This window comes from Leucoraja erinacea, chromosome 8 (assembly GCF_028641065.1).
Source record: "Leucoraja erinacea ecotype New England chromosome 8, Leri_hhj_1, whole genome shotgun sequence".
Taxonomy (NCBI): Eukaryota; Metazoa; Chordata; class Chondrichthyes; order Rajiformes; family Rajidae; genus Leucoraja; species Leucoraja erinaceus.
The window spans coordinates 2,421,561-2,437,503 of record NC_073384.1 but is presented as its reverse complement, the minus strand read 5'-3'; the positions used below and the strand labels follow the sequence as shown (position 1 = coordinate 2,437,503).

Here is a 15,943-nt window from a genome sequence, read left to right as displayed (position 1 = left end):
TGGCCTCACCACCACTGAATCCCCCACCATCAATACCCTGGGGGGCCACCATTGACCAGCACCTGCTCGGCAGTGGCCATGTCCACAATGTGGCTGCAAGATCAGCTCAGAAACCGACTCACCTGCCTGCACCCCAGGCCCGTCCACCATGTACAGGTGAGGAGAGTGATGGAACACTCTCCCTCCACTGGCCCGGTTCACAGCAGCTTCAACAACAGCAGCAGCCACTTGATAGAGATCCCGTCCACAACCACTCACTCACTCACTCACTCCCCCACTGATACACAGTAGCAGTAGTCTGTACCATCTACAGGGTGCGCTAGCAATTCGCCAACACTCCTCACACAGCACCTTCCAAACCTACCGCCTCTCCCAACTGGAAGGACCAACTGAGTTACTCATGCACTCTGTGAAACGTCAACTATCCATGTTCTCCACAGATGCTGCCTGACCCGCTGAGTTATGGAGCTAAAGCACAGGGAGCACCACCACCAGGAGGTTCCCCTCTTGGAAATATATCGCACTTCCTCCACCGTCTCTGGGTCTTCCTCCCAAAACAGCACAGCGGGTATCCCCACATCCCAACGGTTGCTTTGGTTCAAGGCCATTTCAGGATGGGCATGAAATATCATCACATTTGTACTGAATGGATGCTCGAGGGATGCAATTTGACGGATATCTTCAGCTTCATTAAGATATGTTTTCGTGACATATTTCTAGAGAAGACGCCATTTAGGGCAAAGGATAATTTTTGTAACACAACTTTGTAAAAAAGTTGAAAACTAGGTGGAAGATTAGTTGAGAGAAACAAGAAACTGCAGAAGCTGAATAAGGAAGATGAAGAAGGGTCTCGACCCAAAACGTCACCTATCCATGTTCTCCACAGATGCTGCCTGCTGCACTCTGACCCACTGAGTTACTCCAGCACTCTGTGAAACGTCACCTATCCATGTTCTCCACAGATGCTGCCTGACCCGCTGAGTTACTCCAGCACTCTGTGAAACGTCACCTATCCATGTTCTCCACAGATGCTGCCTGACCCGCTGAGTTATAGTGCAGCAGCATCTATGGAGCGAAGGAAATAGGCAAAGTTTCGGGCCGAAACCCTTCTGGAAATAGGCAACGTTTCGGGCCGAAACCCGGAAGGGTTTCGACCCGAAACGTTACCTATTTCCTTAGCTCCATAGATGCTGCTGCACCCGCTGAGTTACTCCAGCACTCTGTGAAACGTCACCTATCCATGTTCTCCACAGATGCTGTCTGACCCTCTGAGTTACTCCAGCACTCTGTGAAACGTCACCTATCCATGTTCTCCACAGATGCTGCCTGACCCCCCGCTGAGTTACTCCAGCACTCTGTGAAACGTCACCTATCCATGTTCTCCACAGATGCTGCCTGACCCGCTGAGTTACTCCAGCACTCTGTGTATATCTAAGCAACTGCAGATGTTGGTTTACAAAAAGACCAAGTACTGGAGTAACTCAGCGGGTCAGGCAACATCTGTGGAGAACATGGATAGGTGACGTTTTGGGTCGAGACCCTTCATCACACTGATTGTAGGGGGGGGGGGGAGAGGGGTAAATAAGACTGGTACCTAGGAGGGCAAGACAGACCATGGGCAGTAATAGATGACCACAAGCAAGGGTTTGTCTGAAGAAGGGTTTTGGCCCGAAACGTTGTCTATTTCCTTCGCTCCACAGATGCTGCTGCACCCGCTGAGTTTCACCAGCACTTTTGTCTACCTTTGATTTTCCAGCATCTGCAGTTCCTTCTATACCACAAGCAAGGGGATTATTTGCGACACAGATTGTTGGCCAGAGATGAAGGGACAGGTGTGGGCCTGAAGATTGTGATTTGTTCAGAGTTCCAGCATCTGCAGTTCCTTGCGTCTCCGTCACAAATAAGGGGCTCCATTGAATTGACTTAATTTGCAGTGCAATGGCCAAGGAAGTGGTGATTCTGCCCAAGAACGTACAGTCAAGAGGAGCTTCGTCCCCTTTGATGTCGCGTTTTCACACCTTACCCTTCCATATCTCCCTCTCCCCTAACTCTGTTTGAAGAACCGTCACCCATCCCTTCTACCCAGAGATCCTGCCTGTCCCGCTGAGTTATTCGAGCATGTTGTGTGGCAAATGACCACCTCTTGTGCAAGGCTTTATGCAAACAGACAGAGTTCAATGTACAGGAATGGCAGACGGAGACACAGGACAGAAAGTACAAGAGCAAAGTTAGCCACTGCAGGCACATACATGTACACATGCGGTGGGGAGGGTGGTACGGTACTTACATGATCTCCAGTCCCCCTGGTATTGCTGAAGATGTGTGCTCCTTGCTGGAGGAGGAGGAGTCGGTGCCACACTCCAGTTCAGAGGCGGAATCACTGCCGCATGGATCATTGTTTGCGAGGGCTGCCCTCTCAGCTTCAACTTCAGACGAAGCTGGCTCTTTCTCATTATATGCATCACTAATAAACATGCCTTCGTGAGTCAAGTAAGCCACTTCTGTGTCCAAATTGTGACCCAAAGCAGAGGTTTTCTTACAGGGTATAGTGTCCAGCTCTCTGCCCTTGTCCCGGCTTTTGTCCAGTACCAGGAAGACCACACTACGAATGGTGATCAGTGTTGTCTGCAAACGTTTCAGGACACGGGGAAATAAAAAGGAAGGCACTAGTTACTATTGATACCGTGTCAGGTTAAAGCACAGTAATGCCCCTGTCCCACTTAGGAAACCTGAACGGAAACCTCTGGATACTTTGCGCCCCACCCAAGGTTTCCGTGCGGTTCCCGGAGGTTTTTGTCAGTCTCCCTACCTGCTTCCACTACCTGCAACCTCCGGCAACCACCTGCAACCTCCGGCAACCACCTGCAACCTCCGGGAACCGCACGGAAACCTTGGGTGGGGCGCAAAGTCTCCAGGGGTTTCCGTTCAGGTTTCCTAAGTGGGGCAGGGGCATAATCGAGCTCTGCTAGACTGCCTGGGCCATTGACCCAAGCTCCCAAGATTAATAATCATGAAGAATGAGGGAAAAACTTTTTCACACAGAGAGTTTTGAGTCTGTTGAATTCTCTGCCTCAGAGGGCGGTGGAGGCCGGTTCTCTGGATGTTTTCAAGAGAGAGCAGACAATAGGTGCAGGAGCACCCCTGCACCGATTGTCTATAGAGCTAGATAGGGCTCTTAAAGATAGCGGAGTCACGGGATATGGGGCAAAGGCAGGAACGGGGTACTGATTGGGGATGATCAGCCATGATCACATTGAATGGCGGTGCTGGCTTGAGGGGCCGAATGGCCTACTCCTGCACCTATTGCCTAAACTACGGGCTTGCTCTAACAATTCACCAGATTCACAAACATGCTTCTGGAATAAGATTCACCATCTTTGCCCAGTTGGGCCAACATGGCTGGCTCTGAACTGCCTTCTTCATACACCAATTATAGACCAGTGCATGGACAATAAATGCTGGCATCCCATGAATGAATTTAAATGCAAACCTTTGTTATTTTACATGAAAGTAAGTATTTCCAGTTAACAATTTGGTTTATTGTCACGTGTACCGAGGTACAGTGAAAGCTTTTGTTGCGTGCTAACCAGTCAGCGGAAAGACAACACATGATTACAATCGAGCCGTTTACAGTGTACAGATACAGGATAAGGGAATAACGTTTAGTGCAAGGTAAAGCCAGTAAAGTCCGATCAAGGATAGTCTGAGAGTCACCAATGAGGTAGATAGTAGTTCAGCACTGCTAGCAGTTATTCCATTTTCAGTCCCTTAAACCTGTTCTAATGAAAACTACAGATGATAGCAATATAGGATTGGAAAAAATGCAAATAACCAATAGATAATAAATTATTAATTCCACTGATAAATGTTTCGACGATAGTTAAACTAATGAGTACGTGTCCAAAGTGCGTATCATTGATTGGGCTGTTCACAACAGCTCACAGTGGCTGAGACAGCCAATGTTAATCATGCCGACATCACTGTGATTTCTTCCAGCAGATTTGTTAAAGGTGGGATTCAGTAACACCCTGAACATACGCATGGCTTACCTTAACTCGTTTCAAAAAATGAACAAAGCTTGCGAAGATGTTTCTCAGAAGATCCAACCACTGAGGAAAGTTGAGCATTCGCATCTGATCTGCAAGCCTGAAAGAGGTAGGCAGCACGTTAGTGGCCCTTGGATTCCCGTCAGCTGGTTAGTAGTGACTGTTGAACAAACTTGGCCCAGCTTGGTGTTGGGGAAGATGGTGGTGAATAGTCAGTATGACCACTCGTACAGCAACAGCAACAGCACCCGAGGCAACACTGCTGAAGCACAAAGCTTCACACCACAGTCACTGCAGCCCACAGAAGCATCCACACAATGCAGGGCTGTTGGGTATGAAGTAACCGCCAGGAACAATCAGATGGTTTCCTCAATATCTCTACAAACTGATGTTTTTTTAACCTTCATGATAAGAGTCTTAATTTACTAATGTTATATTATTGGGTGACAATTGGCCGAGCTTTATAGAGAAATACTGTGGAATGGGAAGCATTACTAAGTTACGGCACAACTTCACGGCAAGGACAACTACAGAACAAGGAGTGGTTGGGAATTAGTGGCCAACAACAGACGGGTGATAGGTGGATACAGGTGAGGGGGCGGATGGGCAGATAGGTGGAGTAAGTGACAAAGGCTGAAGGTGAAAAGGAGACAAAAGGTGTCAGATATGTAGAGCAGAGGAGTGAAATGTAAAGCCAGAGGGAAGGGTAGGAAAGAGGGGCGGTGGGGGGGTGAAAGGGAAATGGGAGAGTAGAGAGATGTGGGAGAGTAGAGTCAGAGGCATACAGCATGGAAACAGGCCCTTTGACCGAATTTGCCCGCGCTGACATTAGTCCCATATCCCTCGAAACTTTCCTATCCATTTATTAGTGGAAAGGGAAGGGGAAAGGAACGGATTGGGAAACGGATTGGAAGAATGGTGTGCCCAGCTAGGGAGAAATGAGGAGAAAGAAAGACAAAATTGCCATCCTGAAATAGGAAGTGCGGTATAGGCTCACAAGCAGAATGAGGTGCCGTCCCAAACAAAAACATTGGCTGTCCATTCCCTCCGCAGATGCTGCCTGATCCGCAGAGATCCTCCAGCACTTTGTGCTTAGCTTAAGATTCCACCGCCTGCAGTCTCTTGTGCCTCACAGCAGCTACTTGGCCTTTGTCTTTACACTGGTTGAAGTAACACCACCCCAGCACCATTCAGTCCATGGCCACGTGTCTAACGCAAACCATTGACAATTCTTATTGGAGTCTTGGGGTTTTTTTTAGGCTTAAAAGCTTGGGAATATTTAAACAGAGTTATTAATTCATCCGGATTTGAAGACGCTTCCTCCATTAGTACTCTCAATATTTACAAAGAGTAATTTATCACTTCTAGACACATATTAAAAAATAAGCTACATTTATCAACAAACATTTACATCAATATATCCCCCATTTCTTATAAGATCATAAGTGATAGGAGACAAATAGGCCATTCGGCCCATCATGTCTACTCTGCCATTCAATCATGGCTGATCTATCTCTCCCTCCTAACCCCATTCTCCTGCCTTCTCCCCATAACCCCTGATGCCCGTACTAATCAACAATCTATCTATCTCTGCCTTAAATATATCCACTTACTTGGCCTTCACAGCCGTCTGTGGCAAAGAATTCCACAGATTCACCACCCTCTGACTAAAGAAACTTCTCCTCATCTTTCCTAAAATAACATCCTTTAATTCTGAGGCTGTGCCCTCTGGTCCTAGACTCTCCCACTAGTGGAAACATCCTCTCCACATCCACTCTACCCAGCCCTGTCACTATTCTGTACCTTTCAATGAGGTTCTTCTGTTTTAATGTAATAAATCATTTAAAAAATGTATTAAATGAATGCATGTTAAAACTTCCACATGATTACAATATACGCTAAATTATTTACCAGCCGGAGTTTCGATGATAAGATTTAGTTTTGATCTTTTTAGAGGTACCAGTATCACAAAAAAACAGTGTTCAAGAAGGAACTGCGGATGATGGAAAATCGAAGGTACACAAAAATGCTGGAGAAACTCAGCGGGTGCAGCAGCATCTATGGAGCGAAGGAAATGGGCAACGTTTCGGGCCGAAACCCAAAGGAAATAGGTAATGTTTCAGGCCGAAACCCAAAGGAAATAGGTAACGTTTTGGGCCGAAACCCGAAGGAAATATAAGGCTGAAACCCAAAGGAAATAGGTAACTTTTCGGGCCGAAACCCAAAGGAAATAGGTAACGTTTCAGGCCGAAACCCAAAGGAAATAGCTATACCTATTTCCTTCACTCCATAGATGGTGCTGCACCCACTGAGTTTCGCCAGCATTTTTTGCATACTCACAAAAAAACAGTGCTGCTTCTAGAGGTGACTAAATATGCCACATGACAATTCGATCTTGGAAGATCTTTAAAACCATTATCTTTAAAGGTTGTTTATACGTAATGATGAAAGCATTTAAACCAATGCCAGAATTGCTCAGCTATTCCGATCAATGTATTTGGCAGAAAATGTACAAACTTACTTCAGCACAGCGTCTGTGTCTATTTCTTCCATTTGTGCAATAGTTTCGATCACAATCTGCAAGAAACACAAAGTGGAGTGTGAAGCAGGCAGCTAGTGATGGGTGTGCGCGTACAGGCTGCAGGGTTGGTGAAGGCACAACACTTCCACGGCACCCACATTGCCACGCTTTACTTGGCAGGTTCCACAACATGGATAGTAGCAAATAAAAACATCAAATATAGAAGCTCTACGGTACTTCAGCCCTGCAACCTTCCCTCCACTGACAAACAGCACACTGCAAGGGCCAGGAAGCGAGCGGGCAAGATCATCTCTGACCCCTCTCACCCTGGCCACAAACTCTTTGAATCACAGCCAGACATAAAAAAAGTGTAGCCTCCTTTTGCTCTGGTGTTATATTTAATTCACATGTTTAATCAATAATGTTTTATTATTAATGTTTAATGTTTTAAGTGTCATTCCTAACTGTCACTGTATGTCATGTTAGAAACATAGAAAATAGGTGCAGGAGTAGGCCATTCGGCCCTTCGAGCCTGCACCGCCATTCAATATGATCATAGCTGATCATCCAACTCAGTATCCTGTTCCTGCCTTCTCTCCATACCCCCTGATCCCTTTAGCCACAAGGGCCACATCTAACTCCCTCTTAAATATAGCCAATGAACTGGCCTCAACTGCCTTCTGCGGCAGAGAATTCCACAGATTTACCACTCTCTGTGTAAAAAATGATTTTCTCATCTCGGTCTTAAAAGACTTCCCTCTTATCCTTAAACTGTGACCCCTTCTTCTGGACTTCCCCAACATCGGGAATAATCTTCCTGCATCTAGCCTGTCCAACCCCTTAAGAATTTTGTACGTTTCTATAAGATCCCCCCTCAATCTTTTAAATTCTAGCATGTACAAGCCGAGACTGGCCCCGTGGCTTCCTAAACAAGCACAGAAAAGCTAAACAGCTATTCAGGCAGCATCTGTGGAAAGAAAGAAAGTTACCATTTCAGGTTGATGATATTTCAGCAGGGCTGGGAAGAATTTTAAATGAACGCAGCTTTAAGGTGAAGGGAGAATTGATAGAATAAAAGGGAAATCCAAACTACAAATAGAAAGCAAGGTTATATAACAAGACAGGCTTCATCAGTGGGAAGATAAAGAGAGTTAACGTTTCAGAGAAGGCGGAGAGAGAGAGAGAGAGAGAGAGAGAGAGAGAGACTGCAATCGCATCACAATGTAGAGCTTCTTCAGGTTTAGCTTTCATGAGAAAGTAACCGGGGATTCAACAAGTGATTTTTGTTTTTAAATGCAGACGTTGGAAATCTAAATTTAAAAACAGCAGGTCAGGCTGCACCTGCATGAAAATAAGCAGAATTCATGTTTCAGGTCAAAGAACAAAAGCAAAATTCTACAACTGGGTGGAGAGCCGAAATTTAACGTACAATAGGCCGTTAAATCCTGAGCCAGGATGTTCGTGCATAAAAATACCCTTCAATAAAATCTGACAAGGTGCACTTTAACCACATGTGATTTTTTTTCTATTACAAACCTTTCGATTACAAAATACAAATCTTTCTATTACAAATGTTCTATTACAAATTACAGAGGCAAATAAATAAACGATGGGTCTTTGTCCCAAACATTATGGAGGGCACTGTATTCTAATAGAGTGAGCCAAGGGGAGAGTGAATTGGGGTGTAGAAAATAGATGGGGTACAGAGGGGTCAATAACCAGGGGGGCAGTGATTTAAAGTAATTGGGGGGAACATAAGAGAGAGAAAAATACCATTTTCTTTCACCCAGCTGAGTTCCATCTTATTAATTACATGACCTTTAATTAATGTATTTTCAGTTCCCTTATTCCCCCTTTTACCCCTTTCATGAAAAGCAATCACAACACCATCAGTGTGTCTGGGATTCTATACAGAATACAGCAATTCATGTATTGCCTCAATAATCTGATGATATATTTGGTTAATATGCCAGCTGTCAACACTATTCATCCATTGTTTAAGAGGGAACTGCAGATGCTGGAGAATCGAAGGTTACACAAAAAAGCTGGAGAAACTCAGCGGGTGCAGCAGCATCTATGGAGCGAAGGAAATAGGCAACGTTTCGGGCCGAAACCGAAGGGTTTCGGCCCGAAACGTTGCCTATTTCCTTCACTCCATAGATGCTGCTGCATCCGCTGAGTTTCTCCAGCTTTTTTGTGTAACCTACTATTCATCCATTAATTGATTTTATTAAATATTACCTCTTCTGTTAGCTTGACATCTTTAGGGCAGGACCTATGATTTGAAAGTGGTTTTAGTAACACATTAAACCCAATTCAATAGTGCACTGTGGGGCAGCGGTAGAGTTGCTGCCTTACAGCGCCAGAGACCCGGATTCGATCCTGACCATGGGTGCTGTCTGTACGGAGTTTGCACGTTCTTCCCTCTAACCGTGTGGGTTTTCTCCTGGTTTCATCTCATGCTCCAGAGACGTGCAGGTCTGTAGGATCATTGGCTTCGGTAAAATTATAAATTGCCCCATGTGTGTTGGATAGTGTTATTGTACGGGGTGATCTCTGGTTAGTGCGGAATGGGTGGGCCGAAGGGCCTGTTACTAAACTGTATCTCTATAGTCTAAAGTAGCAGCTTTAGATACAAACAGCCACAATTAAACGCAAATATTTTGATTCACCTTTGTTTTATTTTTTGGATTAAAGTTCATTGAAATTTAATATTTATTTATTCTATTCGCGGGCAAAAGAGATGCCCATACTGGCAACTTTATGGAGAAGACATTTTGTACAAGGCATCAGGTTTACATTGCCTAATACATTACCTAAGTTAAGTTATACCAAGCTCAAAGCCACAGTTCTCAGTACAGGACAACACAAAAAAGTACTATGGAAATACCAGAGAAACCAACCTGTTTAATAATATTTTTTGCAGCAATGATCATTTCTTCATGATAGATATCCAGAAAGTCTAGCTTTCTTTGTCTGAGGAGCCCAAAAACCAAAGATATCAACCGTTCCTTTAAGAAATAGTACGTACAAAAAAAAATCAATAAGATGTATAATTTGGCCGCAGAAAATAGTCTGTTCTGGACTATTTGCTTAAAGGCAAAGCACTTATTTCTGCACATTTAAAACAAGAACAGTCACCAGAGAAATAACTAGATCATGAAATAGAACACCATGATATTCAACGTATTTGGAACTTTACTGTACAAAATATGAACTTATTTATGCTTTGATGACATAGAGAAAGTAATATCTATTTGAAGTCGCGGGTTTATAATAGTTTATCCTACAACTAATCCAAATTGAATCCAATCCAACTAGAACTTACTAACTACCGCGCTGTCCTGGATGAGATATACCCGCTTGAAAAATTAACAATCCAAATGTTTCCGACTGCCAAAGGAAATGGGCTGAGTTAGGACTGGCTAACTGACTGGTTTAACATGGGCTGAGTTACAACAGGTTAACTGACTGGTTTAACATGGGCTGCCTCAATATAACAGTAGCAGCAAGCACACACATGGTTCTGGTGAGCTGCGAGTCTGTACAGTGCAGGGAGGTGCAACCCTAAGGAAGAGACAGGAGAGAATGGGAAGATAAACAGAATTCAAGGCCGCAACTTAACAGAGAATCAGCAAAATGGTAAAGATCTTACAAATCTATTGCACCCTTCATGTGCAGGAAAAACAATGATAGGAATGTTACAGGGAATTTTAAGCAAGGGATCATTTCATTACTATCGGATTTGCTAGCATGATTGATAAAGCAGGTGGATAAAAAGCTATTCGCCCACCTTACCCCTTCCTCCAGGGCCATTATTCCAGTTAAATACGGGCACGTTGACTCGTTGCGTTTACGGGAAGCACAATGAAATGAACACTCCTCTGTTTGTGTCAAGTTGAAACAATATCAGGTCAGGTATATCCAGTTGTCACACACTAAACAATGCATGGTATAGGTGACCACAAGGGAACGAGCCTAGAGCACCAGTTGATATTCCTGCAGTCTGCACTGAATGCATATTTTTAGTTTTCTCCGTTCAGTTTTGGAACCCGTGAAATGTTATTCTCATAATGGTACAATGCACACTGTGATGATATTTAGTTAAATCAGGTCTTCAGTCAAAATACAACCTCCTTCATCTCAACATTTTCAATAAAATAGCATCCTTGCCATTCCATCCGTATCTTGAAGATGGTGTTTACAATGGGATACATGGATATTTTGACGACTTTGAACATTTCTCGCTAACAATGCTTCAAGTCATAGATCCTTATCTGATTCAAACTGGGGAGCAACTTGGAAAATAAGTTCTTATCGTTTAATTTTAGGATCAATGTCTGAATTATAAGATGGTTTTCCAGTCATATTTTCAAGATCTCACGGGATTATTAATTTAACCTGGGAATAGAACTATATCCGAAGCACAAGTCAGTGAATGGTACATCTGCCCTATTTAACAATAATTGCTCAATGAACATCACACAAAAGGCCATTTGCTGGTTAGGACTTGCTGTGACAAAGTGGCTGTTCCATCTCTTCACAATATTGCCACAATATTTCAAAAGTGTTCTATCAACCATGAAGCACTTTGGGATGAGAGGAGACCATGAAAGATACTCTAGAAATGCACTCTCTCTTCCATTTAGTCCGATCAGCAGAGAAGATTATTGGCTGCAACCTTCCCCCCATTGACGAACTGTACACTGCAAGGGCCAGGAAGCGAGCGGGCAAGATCCTCTCTGACCCCTCTCACCCTGGCCACCAACTCTTTGAATCACTTCCCTCTGGAAGGCGACTCCGGACTGTCAAAGCTGCCACAGCCAGACATAAAAACAGCTTTTGTCCACGAGCAGTAGCTCTACTCAATAACCAAAAATCTGTAGCCTCCTTTTGCTCTTGCATTTTATTTCATTCCCATGTTTAAACTGTAATGTTTTATTATTAACGTTACATGTTTTATGTTTTATTCTTAATTGTTTACTGTATGTCATGTATGACATAGTATAGAAGCTGGGATGTAATGTTAAAATTGTACAAGGCATTGGTGAGATTCTGGAGTATGGTGTACAATTTTGGTCGCCCAATTATAGGAAGGATGTCAACAAAATAGAGAGAGTACAGAGGAGATTTACTAGAATGTTGCCTGGGTTTCGACAACTAAGTTACAGAGATAGGTTGAATAAGTTAGGTCTTTATTCTCTGCAGCGCAGGGGGACTTGATAGAGGCTTTAAAATGATGAGCAGGGATATTTCATGACCCAAGTTTAAACTGTAATGTTCAAACAAGAGGACATGATCAGAATTAACGGGACATGTTTTAGGGTAACATGAGGGGGAACTTCTTTACTCAGAGAGTGGTAGCGGTGTGGAATGAGCTTCCAGTGGAAGTGGTGGAGGCAGGTTCGTTGGTATCATTTACAAATAAATGAGATAGGCATATGGATGAGAAGGGAATGGAGGGTTATGGTATGAGTGCAGGCAGGTGGGACTAAGGGAAAAAAGTTGTTTCGGCACGGACTTGTAGGGCCGAGATGGCCTGTTTCCGTGCTGTAATTGTTATATGGTTATATGTTGTTACTTGTGAGCGGAGCACCAAGGCAAATTCCTTGTATGTGTACATACTTGGCCAATAAACTTATTCTTATTCTCTCTTATTCCCTTATAAGTGTTTTTGTATGGAGTGAGGGAAAGGGGGGGGGGGGGGGGGGGGGGGGGGAAGAGGTGGCCAAATCATGGACGCACGCAAGAAACATAGAAAATAGGTGTAGGCCATTCGGCCCTTCGAACCAGTACCGCCATTCAATATGATCATGGTTGATCATCCAGAATCAGTACCCCGTTCCTGCTTTCTCCCCATATCCCTTGATTCCATTAGCCCCAAGATCTGTACCTAACCAACCAGATTGGGGCATTAGGAAATCTCTGGAGAGACAAATTGGAATAAATCATTACCTTCCTCATTTAAAGTTATTTTCTTGTAAACATAAATTAATACCAGTGGATACAAAACGGCCATGAATCTAAGTTTCATATTTTCAGTATTATACTGCTGCATTTACAGATGCAAGCTGAATTTACAGATCAAATCATCCATGCATTATAGTCTAAGATACAAAAAAGTTGAAAAAAACATGAAGATAAATATTTTACATACCTCCTCTAACATCTGATCATCTTCCAATGGTCTATTTAAATCACTATGCGCATAGGTAGAAAAATCTGCCAACATCATTTTATCTATAAGTCTTTCCAGTTCACACAGCTGGGAACCAAGGTGTCTGGAAAAGCAAAATACATCGTTAATTATTGGTGTACAAATGATCCTCAACTAAATACACCTCAAGCACCAAAAATCAAACAATTAGAACCTTCTTAAACGTTGACCCACAGACCAATACAGTATACAGTGCTCTAATAACATTATAGTATAACTTCAACATTCAGCTCTGTGAAATACACATCACAAAGAGTACTGCATTAAGACAAATCCATTTAAAATCAAATTAGTGTTGTAATAATGAAGTGAGTTACATTTCAACTGGATTCAATTGACTTAGAAGTCAATTGAATGAGTTGTTATTATAGGCCAACAAAGCATGTAGATTTAATTCCAGAGTATTGAATGAAGTGCTTACATTGACCATTGAGGCCCATTATGAAATTACTAAAGATTACACATCTAACAGTCATCACTGGATTCCCAATCTAAATCTATTTCTGACACATCAAAAACAGACACATATGAAGGATAGTTTCGTATGGCTTTATAAATATTTGATTAGTGTATAAATGTGAATAATTTAGTGTCCATATGGAAATAGGTACTAATTATAACTGCTAAATGTGTATAAGATAATTAGAAGCAATTGAATAAGGGGTGGGAATGAATAAGCTTTGGCTTCTTCTTGCTCCTTTTCAGACACATGCGATTTCATTTATTTCTAGATATTGTTTATGACACTTTATAAGTACTCTTGTTTTGGTTTTTTTTGTATGCTGTTTCACACTTGCCTTATATTTTTTAATCTGTTCGAATATTATTATTATAGTGGATAATTGAAAATATCCAAAGAGGAAACGACAACAGCTCTTCAACAGTGAAGTGAGTACACACGTGGAAAGCTAAATTGCTAATAGCATATAACCAGTCAACCTTCCTGTGTAACACTCAAACACAAGACAATGTTTGGTATGCCGACTTAGACTTAGACTTAGACAGACTTAGATCCTTTATTTGTCATTCAGACCTTTCGGTCATACATATAATAATAAACAACAAAACACACAATAAACACAAATTAACATCCACCACAGTGAGTTCACCAGGCACCTCCTCACTGTGATGGAGGCAAAAATCTTAAGGTTACTTTCTCTTCCCTCCTCTTCTCCCTCTGCACTGAGGCGATACCCCCACCGGGCGATGGTAAGTCAGTCCCGCGGCTCACCGAGCTCCGCGAACGGGCCGGTTCAAGCTCCGCGGCCCGGGGTGGTCGAAGCTGTCAAGCTAACAAAGCAGGCACATACATAGTCCACAGGGTCAGGTTTTCTCCATTGACCAAACCCCTTGGTGTCCCATTGACGACCCTGACCTGCCATTCCATGCCCACAAATGCATGCATGCCGGCTTCAGGTTGTGCCGTGCTGTGCCGTGCCGTGCCACACCAGCCCGGCCAATACTTCATCAGGCAAGAGTGATGGCCCTGCAGCCCACACCCTCTGATTCCCATTAGTAGTTGGTGCTTCATCCTGAGACAGATGTACAATATGTTTGAGACCGTTATATTTATGGTCATGCGTGGAAGAAAAACTACCCATGTCTTGGGTTTAGATTGGCCATGGTTGGATAGGGTTTTATTCTATATTTTAATTTATATTTGGTAACGAGTTCACAACAAAAATGTGCATTAGCTGTACATTTCCCCAATTGTACACAAAATGCATAATTACAAGTCAGCCTCCACCTGGCGAGATCGCTGTAACTAATGAAACACAGTGCGTGGCATCCTGTCAGCATCAGACCAGCAACTCCTGGGCCCATTCTTAACATCGCATTCTACTGGCCCATTCACCAATCAAAGCAAATTGGCCAAAATAGTTAATACACCAATGGCTGCCTCGCCAACAGTCTGTCTGTCCTTTCCTTCTTTGTGTTTTAATTGTACGTGTTAAATGAATGTTTTTAGTGTTCTTCAGCTTGTTTTATGTGGGGAGGGGGGGAGGGTTGGGGGAAACTTTTTCTAATCGCTTACCTCGATGGAGATGTGATTTTTTTCCCGTATCGTATCTCCGTCCACACTGCGGCCTAACATCGAGGAGTTGGCGGCCTCTTGCTGGAGACCGATTTTGAGAGCTCCACCGCGGTCGCCTGCGGACTTACCATCGCGGAGCTCGCGATCCCTTTGCCAGGGGTCGACCTCGGAGCTCCAAGCGCGGGTGCTTGTGGACTTAACATCACGGAGCCCGCAGTCTCTGGTCAGAGACCGACTTCGGGAACTCCAAGCAGCAGGAGCTTCGACCGCCGGCTACGGGGGCTTCCCGACGGATGGTTCGATTGCCCCGACCGCGGAGGAATAAAGAGGAAGAAGATTAGACTTTATCTTCCATCACAGTGAGGAACGTGGGGAATCAGCTGTGGTGGATGTTTATGTTTACTTTCATGTAGTTGTGGGTCTTGTTGCTTTTTGTTCCATATAGCTGTATGGTAATTCACATATCAGTGTACCTTCATTGGTACACGTGACAATAAAATATATTTGAAACCTTTGAAATATGCTATACCAAAGCAGAAAATCCAATAACCAAAGTGCCATACTGGCCAAGTTTACAAAACGGGGCAGCAGTGCTGAGCTTGGAGAACTCTCATCTAACTGCCCGCCATTGCACACTAATCCTTCACAATTGTCACACCTTGCCAAGTAGTGCCAGACCAGAACACTCCTCTCTCTTGCCTTGTCTGCTGAATTGTCAATCATCCCATAGAGTTGCTGCCTCACAGCTCCAGAGACCCGGGTTTGATGCTAACCCCAGCTGCTGTCCGTACAGGCCTTTCGGCCCTCCTAGTCCGTGCAGACCAGCGATCACTCCGTGCACTAGTTCCATCCTACTTGCTAGAGACATTTTACCAAAGCAATTTGACCTACAAACCTGCAGGCCTTTAGAATGAGAGGAAGCTGGAGCACCTGGAGTAAATCCATGCGGTCACAGCGAGAACGTGCAAACTCCTTATAGACAGCACCAATAGTCAGGATGGAACCAGGGTCTCTGGAGCTGTGAGGCAGCAACTCTACCGCTGCGCCACCGTGCTGCCCTGCAAAGCATATTCTAATGGGATGATTGACAACTCAGCAGACAAGGCAAGAGAGAGAAGAGAGAG

The 15,943-nt window shown here is 43.8% G+C and overlaps 1 protein-coding gene across 2 annotated transcripts in view; it reads right to left on the bottom strand.

Annotated features, from left to right (window-relative positions):
* vps54 (VPS54 subunit of GARP complex) overlaps nt 1-15,943 on the bottom strand; it is a 79,178-nt gene that overhangs the window by 28,197 nt on the left and 35,038 nt on the right. For both annotated transcript variants that reach the window (XM_055638868.1, XM_055638869.1), the window contains 5 exons: nt 12,725-12,848; nt 9,471-9,578; nt 6,568-6,623; nt 4,050-4,146; nt 2,288-2,625 (listed from right to left, as the gene is read on the bottom strand). In XM_055638868.1, the coding sequence (XP_055494843.1) occupies nt 2,288-2,625; nt 4,050-4,146; nt 6,568-6,623; nt 9,471-9,578; nt 12,725-12,848 (723 nt within the window). The remainder of the gene's footprint in view (nt 1-2,287; nt 2,626-4,049; nt 4,147-6,567; nt 6,624-9,470; nt 9,579-12,724; nt 12,849-15,943) is intronic.